General features: G+C 46.2%; 1 protein-coding gene across 1 annotated transcript in view; it reads right to left on the bottom strand.

The window, feature by feature from the left end:
• Window positions 1-273: 273 nt before the first annotated feature.
• OTUB1 (OTU deubiquitinase, ubiquitin aldehyde binding 1) overlaps window positions 274-16,576 on the bottom strand; it is a 67,596-nt gene continuing 51,293 nt past the window's right edge. Inside the window, exon 7 of the mRNA XM_085626017.1 lies at window positions 274-666. Coding sequence (XP_085482143.1) covers window positions 469-666 — 198 coding nt within the window. The 3' untranslated portion in view covers window positions 274-468. The remainder of the gene's footprint in view (window positions 667-16,576) is intronic.

The following is a 16,576-nucleotide window of genomic DNA, read 5'->3' as shown; positions in this document are numbered from 1 at the left end:
CAAATAGGCGCGAGAGAGTAATGTGGAGGGAAGGAAAGCACACGATTGAGGCAGTTGGAACACATATGCGCTCTTATTGAGTGCTCAAACAAAAAGAAAAAGCGGTTGCCTGAAAACAAGCAATGGAAGCCCGGCGTTCTGGAAGAATATGCAAGCCATACATGAACACAAAGAAAGGTGTTACAAAGGCAAGATGGTAATGTTTTCATGATCGCAGCCACCCTTTCACACCCTTCCTTCTCCCAAACACATTACACAGCAGCAGGAGCCGGCTTAGTCTCTCACCAGGACACTTTTAATAAAACATGAACGGTAGTGTAACAAAGCAAAGGAAAAAAAAATCAATTAATATCATTTACAACCCACACAAACTCTGTACAGTGCTAGATTTTTTTCAAAGTTTTTTGTTTTTTTTGTTCATCCCAGACACTCCTCAAAGCGATGGCCTCCACTCCTGCAGGGGGCGTCTCATTTATATAGAATGTCATAGTGTCCCGGCCTGTACAGTAAGAACACGTTGGGTTCTGAGCCCTCAGGGAAGATGTGGTGGTTAGTGCTGCCGCCCTCGCCACGGTCCATATACTCCACCAGGATGGAGACGTGCAGCGCCTGAGCCAGTGCGATAATGTGGATATGGTCACTTTCCTTGGCCATCGGCTCCACTTCCTATTGGGGAGAGAACGCAGATCAGCAGCACATAAAGGGCATTAAAACTTTACACCTTATTTAGACAAGTCATGTCGATATAAACAACTGCAAGCTAAAAAGGGCAATTATTTTCATAGAAAGGGCTATTCAAATGCAGTCAATAAAACTGCACTTATTTTAAATAGCATCCTAAAGAAATAGCAATAGAGAGGTAGATCAAGAGCGATCAATAGTAGATGCAACAGACACAACTGGAACAGTTCATGCTGATCTATGCTATACCTTAATGACTAGGTCGAAAAGGGTCTGTTTGTGGTCCCTTCAGGAGTGGGCCTCGCCTAGCAGTTTGGGATGAACTGTTCCCATGAGGAGCATGGACAACACTAACTTACATAAGTCTAGAGTGGCACAGTGAGCAAAAAATAATGGACTGGAATGCGCAACTAAGGTAGTTGAAGTTATGGTGTAGATGCCGGTGGTATGGGTGGTGGAGGTGCTCTAAAATGAAGAGAGTAAATATCTTGCACCATTGACTGGCATTGGATGGTAGGCGTCCGTAAAGATTGGTCGCCTGTGGCCGCTGGACGCTCTTGACTTGGTCCCTTGCTTAATAAAGCAGGAGCATTTCTGCTGAGGTTACAGTTGTTATGGCTGTTAGGGCCAATAATAGTACTGAATACTCTCCTGCGGATAGTATCTGCGGTCTTTGGATTAGAGGAAAGGCAGGAGTACTACAAGTTTCAGTATCATCACAACCACTTTTAAGGTCTCCGCTTCATTTTTCATGCGGAACAGCTCCTCTTCTGTACGTTTTGTTTAAATAGGCAAACAATTAAAGATTAAGGATCTTTATTTGAGCATCTGGATTCAAAGATGCCAGCTGTAGGTAGGATGATCCTCTCAAAGTAATCATATGAGAGTACTCTGATATCACCAGATCAGCAAAGTCTATCTAGGCACTGGTGATTTAGTTTGAATTCCGACTGATGCCCTGAACTATTTCAGAGATATATCTTGCCATCTTTCTGTAGCCAACTAAGCAGATGTTTATGTAGCTGAGGAGTGTCATTTTCTGACTACTGACACAATAACATTGTTAGGCCTTGGGTCAAGTCGATTTTGTTCTGGAGACGTGAGTTTAAAAAAAAAAACTAGCCTTAGTAGTCTTAGTAGTCACTGGAGTTCAAAAATGTATCCCCAGCTAGCTCGAAGAGGCTGGCAACAAGATGAAAAGGACATCTTTAAATGTGGTGATGTCAACAGAAGACACTCTAGCTGGTGACCCAGCACGTTATGTGAGAATATACAATTAAATGTCTGTCTTGCATCCAGTTTATGCTAAAGGTGGCCTTTCATGTGTATGCTTCTGCAGAGATGATAGTCATTTGTAGGTAGTTCTTGTGTGACTTACTAGGAGAAGGGGGGCCATGCCGAAATTTGTGACTCTAGGAAAGTGGGTTATTATGTGAGTTAGTTGTGAGACAGCCCCATGTAATAATGACACAATCTCGATTAGGTCCGGTGAGGTTTCAAATCCTCTAACACAGTACTGGGTAGCTGCAGCACAGAGCTGTCAGGCTTAGTCAAAGAAGCAGGTGTAAATCATTTAAAAGTACTAAAACACCAGGTAAGGAACACAACACAATAAAAATCCAACACCAATTAATAAAAATGGATCATATTTTTAAATAGATATCCCAGCAACAAAAATTTATCAAAAGGAACCAGATATGATTTTTGAAAGGTAAGTACGTTTTTTTACGTAAGCTCTTTGGAAGGTAAGTTCGTTCCAATAAATCTGTGTTGCGGTTCCTGAGCAAACCGCTAGCACAACTACCAATCCTTCTTGGACTGGCCACAACGGGTTTGGAGCCAGACAGAGGGACTACTTAGGTCTAGAAAGACAGTTAACTGTCGGTCCAGCAGTCCTCGCAGGCGATTTCACCGGGATTGTGGTTCCAGCCGAGACCTGATGCTGGGGATGGTAGATGCTGGGGATAGCAAATGCTGAGAAGATACCGGAGCTATGGAAGAAATGCAGTGAATGTTCCTAGGGCCACCACGGGGGTCCACGTACTTCAGAGGATATCTCTTGCCTCACGACTCGATATCACACACTGCCCCAGTAAAGGCCAGCGCAGATCCAGTTGCCATTAGTCTACTGGTCTCCAGTTACAACAGTTCTCACTGGTCGCCCACAGGTCAATGCCTCTTTCTTGCAGGAGGACCAGAGCCCACTTAGACGATGGCTCTGGGTCCCACAGACATGGGGACATCTCAGAAAGGTCAGGACTCTGTAACCCAGCAGGCACTTCGGCATCCAGCAGCAGACAGGTGGTCCTGGGCAGCTGGGCTCTCACACATGCAGGCTTCCTTTAGCTTTTGTGTCCTAGGTGCTCAACAGGGGGGCTAGACACCTGGCTCATTGAGTCACTTCTTCTGGCCAGGCACAAGTGACTCCGTTTTGCACAAGTAGCCGCTGCAAGGATAGTCCTTTTGGCGAGCCCTTTCAGTTCAGCAGATGCAGTCCAGTCTCTGATACAGCCTCTGTTTGCTGGGGAGCAGCAGGTCGGTCTTCCTTTTAATCTAGGCACAAATGGAGCTCTTCTGCGGTGAGTGGGTACAGCATGCACGATCCGCTTTGACAGTCCCATGAGTTCAGCAGGTGCACGCCTTCCTTAGTGCACCTTTTCTTTGCTGGGTCAAGGGAGCAGCAGAGCAGTCCTGTCAAGTTTGTGTTTTCACGGTCAAGGCATCTTAAATACAAAGGAAACCTGCCCTTCTTTTTAATAATAATCACCCTGGTATTTCCTAGGAGTTTCTTAATAATATTATTAAAAAGGCAAGTTTTGACCGGGCAAAGGTTTTATCTTGCCATGTCGAGATGGCCTATTTAAAGCTGCAGCGGCAGGCCTAGAGTCACAACTTCACCTTGTCACTGTAGTGGTGGCACAATTAAGTGCTGCACCCCTCTCGTGACCTTTACCATACTACCCTGGGGTGAGAAAGTGCCTCTTTTGACATGGTTAGCCCCCCACTTTTTTGCCTGGAAAATGATGTGGGTTCAATTGTAGTGCACAGGGCCCCTGCCAACCAGGTCCCATGTGCCAGTGCTTCTTCCCTAAAGCTGCATCACAAGTGGCCCTTCAGGCCCCCTGTAAGTCCCTAGTAAATTACACCTGGGTGCCAAGGGCATTGGGACTAATGAGGGTCCCCTAGGGACCCCTCAGCTAGATCATGCCGACTGCCACTGCAGCATGCATGGCCTGATGCACATAAATCGACAAAGTCAAAATGGAACACTTCCTGTGTACTATGCCAACTAGCACTAGCTCTGCCTAAGGTATAGCTAAGAGTTGAAGATTAATTACTTTAAAAGGAGCAAAAAAATTCATAATGCGATGCCGTTATTTTAAACTTCACCATCACGTGTGAGCACCTGAATTCTATTGTTGTGGAAATAAATGTTTCATATGAAATGACTTATGTCCCTATGTACATTATTTTTTTTTTTGCTCCTTTAAAGTAATTAATCTTCAACTCTCTAATCAAAAGTGCTCTCCTTAGGATCACTTTATTATTTGACCTTTTGGCCACACCCGAACCATTGTTTTTTTACCGCATATTTCACCTCAGGTTCACGTATTGGGGTACCCTTGTTTTTCCTAAAACTTACTAAGGTATAGCCAAGTCATCCCTCTAGCAGGCCTTACAGCCCTAAGGCGCAAGCAGATATGATCCTGCAATATTTAAATCCATTCTTCGATATTGTATGTGCCAGGGAAGTCCTAGAGAGTACATGGGCCGGACACGCGACAAATTGAGTTCCCCAGCACCATGAAGGCTTCTCTGAACCAAGGAGTGTTTGGTACCAGACTAATCCTCTCAATAAACCCACATTGATACCAGTGTGGAATTTATTGAAACATGTACTTGGAGGGCCCCTCAGAGGTGCCCCCTGAAAACTTACCAACCCTGGTGCGGTCATAGAGTGGCTTTAGGCAGTCTGCCACCACCAGACATGTTTCTGGACCCCCTGGGATGAGAGCCCCCACTCTCTGGGACCAGAAACAAAGCACATCCAGGGCAGAGGTGTCACACCTCCTATACCAGGATGGCACAGTGCTCGAGAGGGAAGCTTCAACGGCCTGCCGCCTTTGTAATGTGACCCCCAGCCTCTGCAAGTAGCAGCAGATGGCAGCACCCAGTCTACAGCCTCACTTTGGGCAGGAAAAACTAGGAAGAATAGTTGTGCAAACTACACCTTTCAGTCCCTGCCATCTTGAAGATGGGGGACTCATTCAATCAGGGCTAGGACTATTTCCCTCCTACAAAAGGGAGGCATAATTGAGGGTGTAGACACCCCAGGTAAGGTGCCCATTGGCTCTGCCGGTCACCCCCTTAAAACTCCCCATAATCTAGTATTTAGGTGACTTCCATAGACCCTGAAAATAGTTTCTGCTGACCTAAGAAGAAGATGGACGAAGAAGACGCCATGGAGAAAAGACAGTCGACACCCACTGACTTGGCCCCAGACCTGTCTGCAGCTTCAAAGATACTCCGAAAAGAACAACACCTGTCTTGCAGCTAGCAACCTCCACAACCCCCCACGGGAGGACTGTCTGCCTTTGAAGAAGAGCAGAACTCCAGAGGAACAGCGGCTCTGTCTACAAGAAACCAACCCAAAAGGCTCTGGTGCCCTCTGGATCTACGATCCCTGCCCACTCTGCACCTGATGACTGTGTCCAGGTGGCCCCACTCGATCCAGAAATGGTTCCCTAGTGACCGAGTCCAAATCCAGCTTTGGCTGAGCCCTCCTGGACTCCACGATTTGTCAAAGGAGACTCCTGCACCCGAAGCCAGTGGGTGTTGAGGACCTTGACTGACGGTGTCCCTATGACCTACAGCATCCCAACTTACCTCTGCTGTCGCTGGTTTCCTTCGTGCAGCCTCCAGGCGTCGCCTGCAGCCTGTTTTCCAAACCAAGTTTCTCCACTGAAGTGCATTAGGCACCAAACACTGTTTGCACTCTGCACCCGGCCACCCCTGTGCCACTCGTGGTGTATGTTTGGTGCTGCGTTGTGGCCCCCCCATGCTTGCCGAAACCTCTGAAGCTTGAGCCCTGCAACCGATTTACTTACCTGCAAGTGTGTCTTCAAGCACCCCCAGTCTCCATTGGGTAACATTGGGCCTAATATTCAACTTTGGCCATTGCACCCGGCCGCCCCTGTGCTGCTGGTGGTGCAGTGTTGGTGCTTACCTGAACCTTGCCCTCTTCTGACCCTGCAACCCGAAGACTGGATTTGTAAGTTGTTCACTCACCTGTAAAACTGCATTATTGTTTTCCTCCATAGGTTAACATTGCAAAGAACTTGAAAAGCATTCCTATTTAAAACTTACCATTTTGCGAAGATCTTGGTCTTAAAATAAATATTGACCAAAGCTTATTTCTATAAAATTGGTGTGGAACGCGTTTGAGTAGTGTGTAATGTATTGGTCATTGTGTGCACAACAAATGTCTTACACTCCTCTGTGTTAGGCCAAAGGCTGTTCGCCCACTCTACCATAAATAGAGCACTTCGGGTTTGCATTGAGCCCTGTACATTTCTCGGGGAATCTCTGGACTCTGTACATGGTATAACCACCCAGGGGTATACCATATATAGAGCCAGCTTCCTACACTTGGGTACTGGTTGTGATTGTGACAGCGCTCTGCGCTCCCCACTAGCCGGTACCTGTTTGTGTGTGTTTGCACAGTCTAGCTTTTAATTTGTCACTACGATATTTTAAAAAACGTTTGTCTTACTTACTGCCATTACTGTGAGACTGTGCTGACGTTCTGACTCCTTGAGGGCTTGTGCTCGATTCTTCCCCTGCCCCGCCCCGGTCCGACACGGCAACCAGTGCCGATTGAGCGGAGGGCGGGACAGGAAGAGCCAGTGACCCCACCCACACTATCGCGCTGCTAGCGCTCTAGCTGACTGCATCAGGCAGGGCATTTAAGGCGGCGAGGAGCAGCGGAAGCTTGCGGAAGGGAGGACGGTGGCAGAGTCTCCCCGACCCGCTTTACTATCTGCTGTGATTGTGACAGCGCTCTGCGCTCCCCACTAGCCGGTACCTGTTTGTGTGTGTTTGCACAGTCTAGCTTTTAATTTGTCACTACGATATTTTAAAAAACGTTTGTCTTACTTACTGCCATTACTGTGAGACTGTGCTGACGTTCTGACTCCTTGAGGGCTTGTGCTCGATTCTTCCCCTGCCCCGCCCCGGTCCGACACGGCAACCAGTGCCGATTGAGCGGAGGGCGGGACAGGAAGAGCCAGTGACCCCACCCACACTATCGCGCTGCTAGCGCTCTAGCTGACTGCATCAGGCAGGGCATTTAAGCCCTCTCGTCGCCCAAGCGCGCAGCGATTGCGCGCAGGGGGCGCCTTAGTCGCGCCTGAGACGAGCCAGAGAGGAGCCCGTCTGTGCCCGTCCGTGACCGCACGGGGCCAGGGGCCATGACCCCTGTCATCGCGGCTCCTCCCGCTGGCGGTTCCGACAGACTTAGGTACTCTTCCAATGACCTACGTAAATTGTGGAACCCGCCGCTAAAAGGTTGCGCTCAGGACCCTGACTTATGTCCAGAGGGCCCTTTCTCATGTAGGAATTGCCGTTACCAGTCATACCCATGCCCTCCCCTTTTAGGCACACTGACCCCTGGGGACTTGTGTCCCAGGTCTCCTAGGGGCAATAGCATATTATGCAATATAAGATCCCTCCCGAAGCATCACTCGGAGGTTTGGGACTTAATCCACTCGGCCCGCCCTGATTTCTGCTTTTGTACAGAGACCTGGCTCAAACCCCATCTGGTCCCTGCCATCACCCTGGGGATCCCTATGGGGTACAAGATTCTTAGGCTCGACCGCCCTGTTAAAACCGGCGGCGGGGTCGCAGTAATCTATAAAGACACTCTTACTGTCACCCTTCTGGACCAATGCTGTACTAGGGACATTGAAATCCTTGTTTTCAGAATTGGTTCCTTGTTACAAGCTTGCTGGAAGGGAGCATTGGTGTACCGTCCCCCTGGTCCTTGTGGGGAGGCTTCTACTCTCCTTCTGGAGACATTAGCTCCTCATATCAGCATAGGGACTAATTTTGTACTCCTTGGAGACTTCAATGTCCACAGTGAATTGGCTGACAATGCAGATGCGCGCAACTTGCTGGCTGATCTATCTACCCTTGGTCTTAAACAGTGCAACCAGGGTCCGACCCATCGGGCCGGTCACACCCTCGACTTAATCCTGTCCAACTCGCACCTCCTGTCGTGTTATCCTCCTACGCAGGTGGAATGGACCGATCACTTTGTAATTAATTTCTCCCTCCCCGCCCTCTTTACAGAACGTCCCCAACCTGCTCCCCTTCCGTTATGGCGTAGGCAGTGGTATAAGGTGTCCGCTGACACTTTTAAATCTACTTTCGTACCTCCCGATTTTCTCCCCTCTGACTCCACCAGTTCGGCTCTGTTTAAATACAATGATGCTTTGATCACGGCGGTCAATCTAATTGCCCCTTTAAGACGCTGTAATCAGCGCTCTGACCGCAGGCAGGAACCATGGTACTCTGATCTACTGCGTGCGGAGAAAAGGGCCTGCAGGAAGTTGGAGAAAGCCTGGAGAATCTCACGCAGTATGACCGATAAAGATCGCTATGGCTCAGCCATGAGACTTTATCATAAAAACATCAGAGCTGCCCGTAAATCCTACATTGTCTTCCAACTGTCTGAGGCTGGCAACGACCCTAAACTACTGTACCAGGTTCTTTGCACATTTACCAAGCCCGTCGCCTGTGACAGTCCTGAAATTCTGACCCAAAAACTGTGTGAGGATACCGCTGGGTTTTTTGCCAATAAAATCGATTCCATCTATCGTAACATCTCCCAAATAAGCCCACCTACTGAGGAGACGGTCCCCTTTTTTAGCCCCCAGCCCGGAACAGTCGGTGCTGTTTCCGCTACGCTGTCCTCTATTCCCGAGATTAGCTTGGACCAAGTCAACTCCCTGATCGGGACTATTAAATCAGGCAGCCCAGTGGACCCTGTTCCTGCCCGTGTCATGCACCTCATTGGGAGTGTCCTCAGTCCTTCCATTCAGACGGTGATCAATCGCTCCCTCTCTGAAGGACTGGTCCCCAGGGAGTGGAAGGAGGCCATGGTCAAGCCTATCAGGAAAAACACCTCCATCCCCTGGTCTGATATGACTAATCTGAGGCCTATCTCCCTCTTGCCGTTCATCAGCAAACTGATGGAGAAGCATGTGAATCACCATCTTTCCAGCTTTATTGAGCAGGCCGGCTGTCTGGACCACTCTCAGTCGGGGTTCAGACCCAGGTATAGCACCGAGACGGCTCTCCTCTCCGTCACGGATGCTATACGCTTGTCCCTGGACAGAGGGATGTCAGTGGTGTTGGTGCTGCTGGACTTGTCCGCAGCTTTCGACACCATATCCCACGCAATTCTCCTTACCAGATTAAAGGAGACTGGTATTGATGGAGCCGCCTTGGCGTGGTTCACCAGCTTTCTCTCTGAGCGTACCCAGAAGGTGAATATGGGTTCCTTCAGCTCCCCCTCGGCCAGCATCACCAGAGGAGTCCCGCAGGGCTCCTGTCTCAGCCCTACGTTGTTTAACGTATATGTCTCCTCTTTGGCTAACATTGTGAGGTCTTTCGGGTTTATGCCTATCTCCTACGCTGACGATACGCAGCTGCTGTTCACTTTTAAAGACTTTACCCCGGAGATAAGACAAGCTTTCTCCAACGGCATGACTGCGATCGCCAGCTGGATGGCCCAGAACTTTCTCCAGTGTAATGTGGGAAAGTCTGAGGTCATGCTATTCGGAGGGGCAAAAACCCTGTGGACCCCTGACTGGTGGCCCCCCAGTTTGGGTCAGGCCCCATCCCCTAAACAGGTGGTGAAAAATCTGGGGGTCCGTCTAGATCATGACCTCACCCTTGCTCATCATGCCAGCACCACGGCGGGTTCCTGCTTTCACATTATTAGCCTCCTTCGTAAGGTGTTCCCCCTTCTACCTGACCATACAAGAAAGACCTTGGTCCAGGCCCTCGTTTTGAGCCGCCTGGACTATTGCAATGGCCTATTCTTAGCAGCCAACGAAGGAGTGCTTAATAAACTTCAGGTGGTTCAAAACACTGCGGCCCGCCTGGTGACCAATGCCCCCCCTAGAACCCCATCCTTGCCCCTCCTTAAGGCCCTCCATTGGCTCCCCATCCGGAAACGGGTGGAATTCAAGATTTGCTGTGTGGTGCACAAGAGTCTTCACAACCTCGGTCCACATTACCTGGCCGAGAAATTTGTTTACCACCGCCCCTCCCGCATTCTTAGGTCTAGCAATCAGCTATTACTTCAGGTCCCTAGACATAACAAGACCAGACAAGGTGGTCGCTCCCTCTCCATCATGGGCCCTCGTCTGTGGAACAGTCTTCCTCTTTCCCTCAGAGATTGCCCTAGCCATCTAGCCTTCAGGAAACACCTTAAGACTACCCTGTTCTAGTTGGAGCGCTGCTCTACCTGTTCCTTCACAGCACCGCGCGGAGATACACCTTCGGGTGTGATGCCGGCGCGTTACAAGCCCATAAATAAATAAATAAATAAACCTATACCAGGGACCTATACATAGTTAAGTGAGCCAATTAAATATTAGCCAATTGTACCTGTACTTTTGGGGTCAGATCACATGCACTGGGGCCTGGACAGCAGGGTTGAGTGCACTACAGAGTCGAAAAAAACCAGTATCAGTCCAAAAACTTGAGGGATGATCATTCAAAAAGAGGTCCTTTCCTGCTGTGATACCAAGGTAGGTATTGAGACCATCACCTTCAAAGTCACAGGTGGTGACATATTTAGTGGCCTCAGAGGCTTCTGCAGGAATTCTGAAAGATGAAGGCCCAAGAGGAGCTGGTCCCACATCTGGAGTAGGGCCACAACCTGAACTTCTTTCTTGGCTAAGATACCTCTTCTACTGAAGATGCAGAAGATACTGCAATCGTTTGTGTGAGCCTGTGTAGGGTTCCGATTTGAGTATCTGGAAGTTGAGCGTTATGTCAATCAATAGGACTTTGGATGATGGGAACTCATCAATGAGGAAGATCTTCCAGACGTCAAATGGTGGTGGTGATTTGGTGAGGAAAAGATCTAATTCGCAATGGCAACTTACCATTAGCCCACATCGATCTGTTCGATGGCGAGTGGGATCGAGAGGATTGATGAAATCTTTTTTTTTCTATTCTGGATCTTTTTTCCCTTCATCACCCTCTTCAGAAGACCTTTTGAGGCCCAGGAGTGGTCTCAGTAGATAAATAACCCTCTCTGGAGGCTTCCTTGATTTTTCCTTCTCCTTGGCCTTCAAGCTTGCCCCTCAGTCTAATCCCTTCACCATTTGTTAAGTGTCCTTTTGGACATTTCCACACAAATTCACCATTCACCAGTATAATGTGACCTTGTAGTGCCAAAGCTGTTTTGGCCAGCTGTATGAAGGCCGCTTCTTAAATAATGAAGGCATTACAATTGAAATAATTCACAGCAAAAAACAAAGAAGGCCTGATCATGTTTTCCACTGATAGCGCCTATTACTAAAAAGAGATCAATGTGAAGAACTAATCCACAAACAAAAAGGACAAACTACCAATTCTAACAGAAAGAATGCATTTGGAAATGAAGTAACTGTTGCAGGTTCTAAAACTTTCAATTTATTAAAAGGCCACAAGGATGAACAGGAAAAACAATTCGATCTAGCAGCATCAACTTGCTTAGTTTCCTCTATAAAAAAATGCTGGAAATAATTTTAAGACCAAACAGGTAGAAGACATGCTTTGCAACCTTCTAATAAAGATCAAGACAAAGAAAAAGCAAACTGAAACTGCTACCTTTAAGATACGGTTTTATCTCAGTTATTTTTGAATGTATGACGTTACAATGCGGTCTTTACACCGCGATACGTTTACAACCCAGTCATTATAAAACAAGTTGTTATGACTTGCGCTAGAGGCACTGGACTTGGGAATAGCATGATTTACTATTCCAACGCCAGCCTACGCAACAGTAGGGAAGGTGTTGGAATAATAAATCATACTATTCCTTAGTGTATAGCACCATCCAGCGCAAGTCGTTGTAATGGCCACGTTGTAATGGATGTCTCCCGTTATTTTTAAACTTCATTACAGAGTTTTTGAAACCTCGCTTTTGTTAATCTTCGCAACTGAATGCAATTTTTTTTTTAACAGCAAATGTTCTTGCAATGGGAATGATTCAGGAAATAATCCTCCTTTGGATAAGAAAGTGACTGGTAATCAAGATGGGGAAAATACATTGTAAGTGTGGGAAAAGTATAGAAATTAAAGATTTTGTTATCAACTTCCATACATCTGCCTCAGCATTGGCTTCAAGTTGGATGTTTTATTATTGATGCAGAGAACCTTGCATGGTGCATTTGAAACAATGGCATCAAACAGCGATGCCCACTCAAATCAATTGCTTTGGAACTTAAACATTTGTATGCCATTACAGATTACGCTGGTCGAAGCATTCCCAACAAATTTATGAGGGAATAATCCCCAATGGGCTCATATAAGAGCAGCTCTAGATAGGTCATTTTATGTTTCATTTTGAGCTATATTGATCATACAGCGCGATTATTAATATTTAATTTAATTAGAGGTGGTTATGTACGTTTCTGGGGTTACTGAAGGGCAGGTCATAGGAATCCTGTTAAGGCCATATGGCAGGAAAGTGAGGGCAAGAAACCATTCAGGTAGAGTACTGATGAGATGGCTAAAATCACAATACCTGCACAGTCAAGTCAAACATTTACTGTGTCCCATGTAAAACTACCCAAGAAGGGGAAAAACACAAAGGTAGGTGATCTCCTCCATCAGCAGGGGTGTGTGGGAGCAGGGGTGTGTGGGAATAGGGGCTGTGCTGCTGTTCAAAATAACCTGCTGACAAAAGAAGAAAAATTGGATAGGGGGATAAGGCTCAAGGAATACAGCAATGCAACAGCCCTACTCACGTAAAAAACATAAGGTCACGTTTGAGGTATCCTTACAGTAAGGCAAGGAAAGGGAGATTAATCTGTGTGTACACATAAACCTAATTAGATACAGCAAAAGACAGTAAAAATTGAAATCATTACATTTGGGGTGTCTACTCCAGATATTTCATAACTTCCCTAAAAACGATTTTATCTAATTATTTGAAACAGATTGCGTTTTGTAACTAAAACAGATGGAAAGGAAGTTTAAGATTCTTTTTTTCCCAATTGGTCAGGTTTCTGATACTCCACGTGGTCAAGAGCTCAATACCTACAGAATTAAAATAATTCCAAATAAAGATATGGAAAGCAGCAAGTTAAACCATGTCTTAAAAACCATGCTGGTTTATGCTGTAATCAAATTTGCTGTCTCTGAAAGATGAAAACATAGGACACTTAAAAAAAACTGTTGGCTTGAACCACAGGAGTTTAAGAATAAGGTTCAAAGTGTAGAGAAAAGCAAAGGAAGAAAAAAGATTGAAGATCTTATCAGATTCCCCCTAGGATTTACCGGCTTTGGGTGACAAATTTTGCAGCCAAAAAAGGCAAACATTGTTGCTTGAAACCGCAAATTTTGCAGTATTTCTTGAGGTAAGGAGAAAATGTGCCTGCCACAAAAATACTGCAATGCCTGTTGTCGGTCACTGCTGGAGACTGTGCTATGTCACTATCTGTAACCTTGCATAGACTCCAAGAGCACAGCGCCTCGAACTGGAGGATGTCTGACGCCACAGAGTGCAGATTGAAACCCCTGCTCTTGCTGGCATCAGACAACCTGCTTGCATTCTTTGCAGTGTGCAGGGCAGCAAGAGTTTAGGAGAGGGGGCAGAGACGTTTTGAGGCATGGGCAAAGCGGGCTCTCGCCCAGTGCCCCAGCCTTTCAGGGGGCACTGATCGATCCAGCTCTATTCAGTAGAGAGTTTTGCCCTGATGACCTTGAATGATTGTTAGGAGCGGGATGGGGGCATACGCTTGGAGAAGGGGTGGGAGGGTTAGATGGATCATGGGAGGAGGAGGAGGGATGTGGCCCAATGTCTGACTATATATTAAAAAGAAAATACACGAGGAAAACACGTGGGGATGTTAGGGATGAACAGGAGACAGAGGGCCGTGAGAAAGTGAGGCGGAGGGTGTGGGAGCAGTAGTGAGGTCCGAGCACCCGCATAGTCAGCAGGGAATGGACCCAGGCTAATTGCACAGGAGGGGGCTCTGTGCATTCACAGGCAGGTGCCAGAGGAAGGTAACACCTCTGCTGCCTGCTGGCTTGCAGTTCACCCTGCTTTTACTGGCTCAGCAATAGCGCAGAGCCAGTACAAGCTCAAAGCATTTCCAGAGCAGCACCCATAATCTGGAACGCCCTCCGAACAGAAACTAGCACCAATCCATTACTTGCTATCAGAATACTGATGACGAAATGATTTCCTTCAAGAACACTCAACAACAAATGAAGCAACAATGACAATCATCCCAAAAGAATCTGCCACTCTATATCCGGCTCTAACTTCACGAACTGAGTTAATGTTCCAACTGCAGCCGTTCTGTAATTATGAAACGATGAGTGGCAAACATCAACCACTGGCAGACTCTTATGAATCTAGTGTAAACACTTGGAATATCGAAACGATCTCTAGGACACTGCCCAGATACACCCCAGAATCATGAAATAAGCACCAGTAAATAGTTCCATTTGTAGCCCTTTATATTATTGAAACAAGAACCTTGTACAGCACTCTGATGGGTCATGTTCACGCTCTATAAATCTCTCTAAATATATCAAATGATCTTTTGTCTAGGATTTCCCATGGTTGAAGGAGATTGCTAAATTCTGACAGCATAAAGGAAATATTGTTTAGAATGATAATTTGATGTTTGCTGTTCAGAGAAATGACAATGTTGGATGGGTTTGTACAAATACATACCTAAACAAAGCTAAAAGGTACAGGGCGGGATTCTAGTAGATTAATCAGCATTATTTCCACCTAGATTGCATGAAGTACATCTCAGGTGAATACTAAACATGAGGGAATACGGAATCGTAAAATTAATACATACCATAATTCAGGTATATGTAACTACACTTGATAAAATATACAACAATCGACAATTAAATATTTTTAGAAATGACTTGTGTGGGATAATGAGTAAGTTCTGCAATAGTTTGATTGTTAAATCTTAGGCTGACTCTAAAGGAGAGAATTTACATCAGAATGAGTAATTCTCTGACTACAATATCCCACAGCTGTCTTCCCTGAAGTGTTGCATCTAAACCTACACGTAATAAGCAAAAACTTTGGCTAATTGGTGCTTGAATAGTTGTTTTAGATGCTATATTTAAGAATCACAACGGTTTTCCCAGAGTAACCAAAATGCATCTTTATGCCTGGTTGATATTTGAGAATGGTTTCAGACTTCCATGTTGTCGGTAAGGAAGGCAGTGTTCACCTTCCATTAAGAGCATTGCTACAAGTCTATGTAACAAGATTACATCAAAAGGTGTTTCCTCGTCATGTGGAAGTTCCAAGGCGTTTATCAATTTGCATAAACGAGGAACGATTGGCGCTACTTTCACAACTCCAGGCAAGTGTAAATTTGAATAATCTGGAAATATTGGACCATAAAATATTTGTCTGGTGTAATGGAGTATTATTAGCTCTTGAAAATTGGAGAAATTCGACAGGTCAAGTCAAGAAAAAAAAAATGTAATGATTTGGGATGGTTTGATTTACACTGTAAATCTTTAAAAACCACCTAAGAAGGTGAAAAGAAGATACGACGTAGTAAGGTAGAGCTTCTTTATTCAGGTCCAGACGCTCTGATTCCCCGGCAGCAACTGCCAACCCCGACCGCTCCACATTCCCTGCACGGAACCTTCATTCCAGGTTCCGTGCAAAGAACCCGAACGCGGTAAGAACCCCAACACACCCCCCTTCCTTCACAAAAAAAACACAAACCACTAATTACCTAAAAACAAACATACCCACATGTAAACACATCAATCACAAAATACAGAAAGTCAAAATCTAACATAATCCTGTAATTTAACAGGAGATGACCTGGTTCTGGCAGGAAGAAACTTAGTTCTCAAAGGACCCTGCTGAGGAGCAAGATTGCTTTCCGAAGTGCAACCACCATGCGTATCAGTGCTGGAAGGTAGAATTGTACCCTGAGTATCAACACCAAATTTGGTTTTCACGAACTCCACCTTGGACTTAGGCACCACAGAAACAGCAGACTTATTCCAGACCTTGCCATTTTCCAGAACAACCACATGATCTCTCACCTTACTGACCTTAACAGGAGCAGAAAACCGAGAGAAACCCTTACGAACAAAAACAGGTTTCTTAATCCTTACCCAATCCCCTTCACACACAGAAGACTGCTTAGGACAATCTGAACCATACCTGGCTTGAGTGGCAGCTCTAACATCCACCACCGCACCCAACCTTAGAGGATCCACTGCCTTCCTTAGCATCCAATCCTTGTTAAGCTTTGAACCCGCAACTCTCCCCCTTAACAAGGAAAATGGAGACATTCCAGTACTACAGTGTGGAGTTGTCCTCATAGCCCACAACACATCCGAAATCACAACCTTCCAATCAAGACCATTAACAGAGGCCAACTGTAATTGTTCCTGGATGACACGATTAAAACGCTCAACCAACCCATTACTACGTGGATGGTAAAGGGAGGTAAGTGTGTGTCTGATGCCATGCTTGCTCAGAAAACTTTGCATCTCAGTAGACACCAACTGCGTACCATTGTCTGTCACCAATTCTTCCGGAAATCCCTCCCGAAGGAAAACCTCCATCAGAAATTTGATAATCACACTTGAGTTGATACCA

Source organism: Triturus cristatus, chromosome 9, assembly GCF_964204655.1.
Source record: "Triturus cristatus chromosome 9, aTriCri1.1, whole genome shotgun sequence".
Classification (NCBI taxonomy): domain Eukaryota; kingdom Metazoa; phylum Chordata; class Amphibia; order Caudata; family Salamandridae; genus Triturus; species Triturus cristatus.
This window is presented reverse-complemented; position numbering and strand designations above follow the sequence as displayed.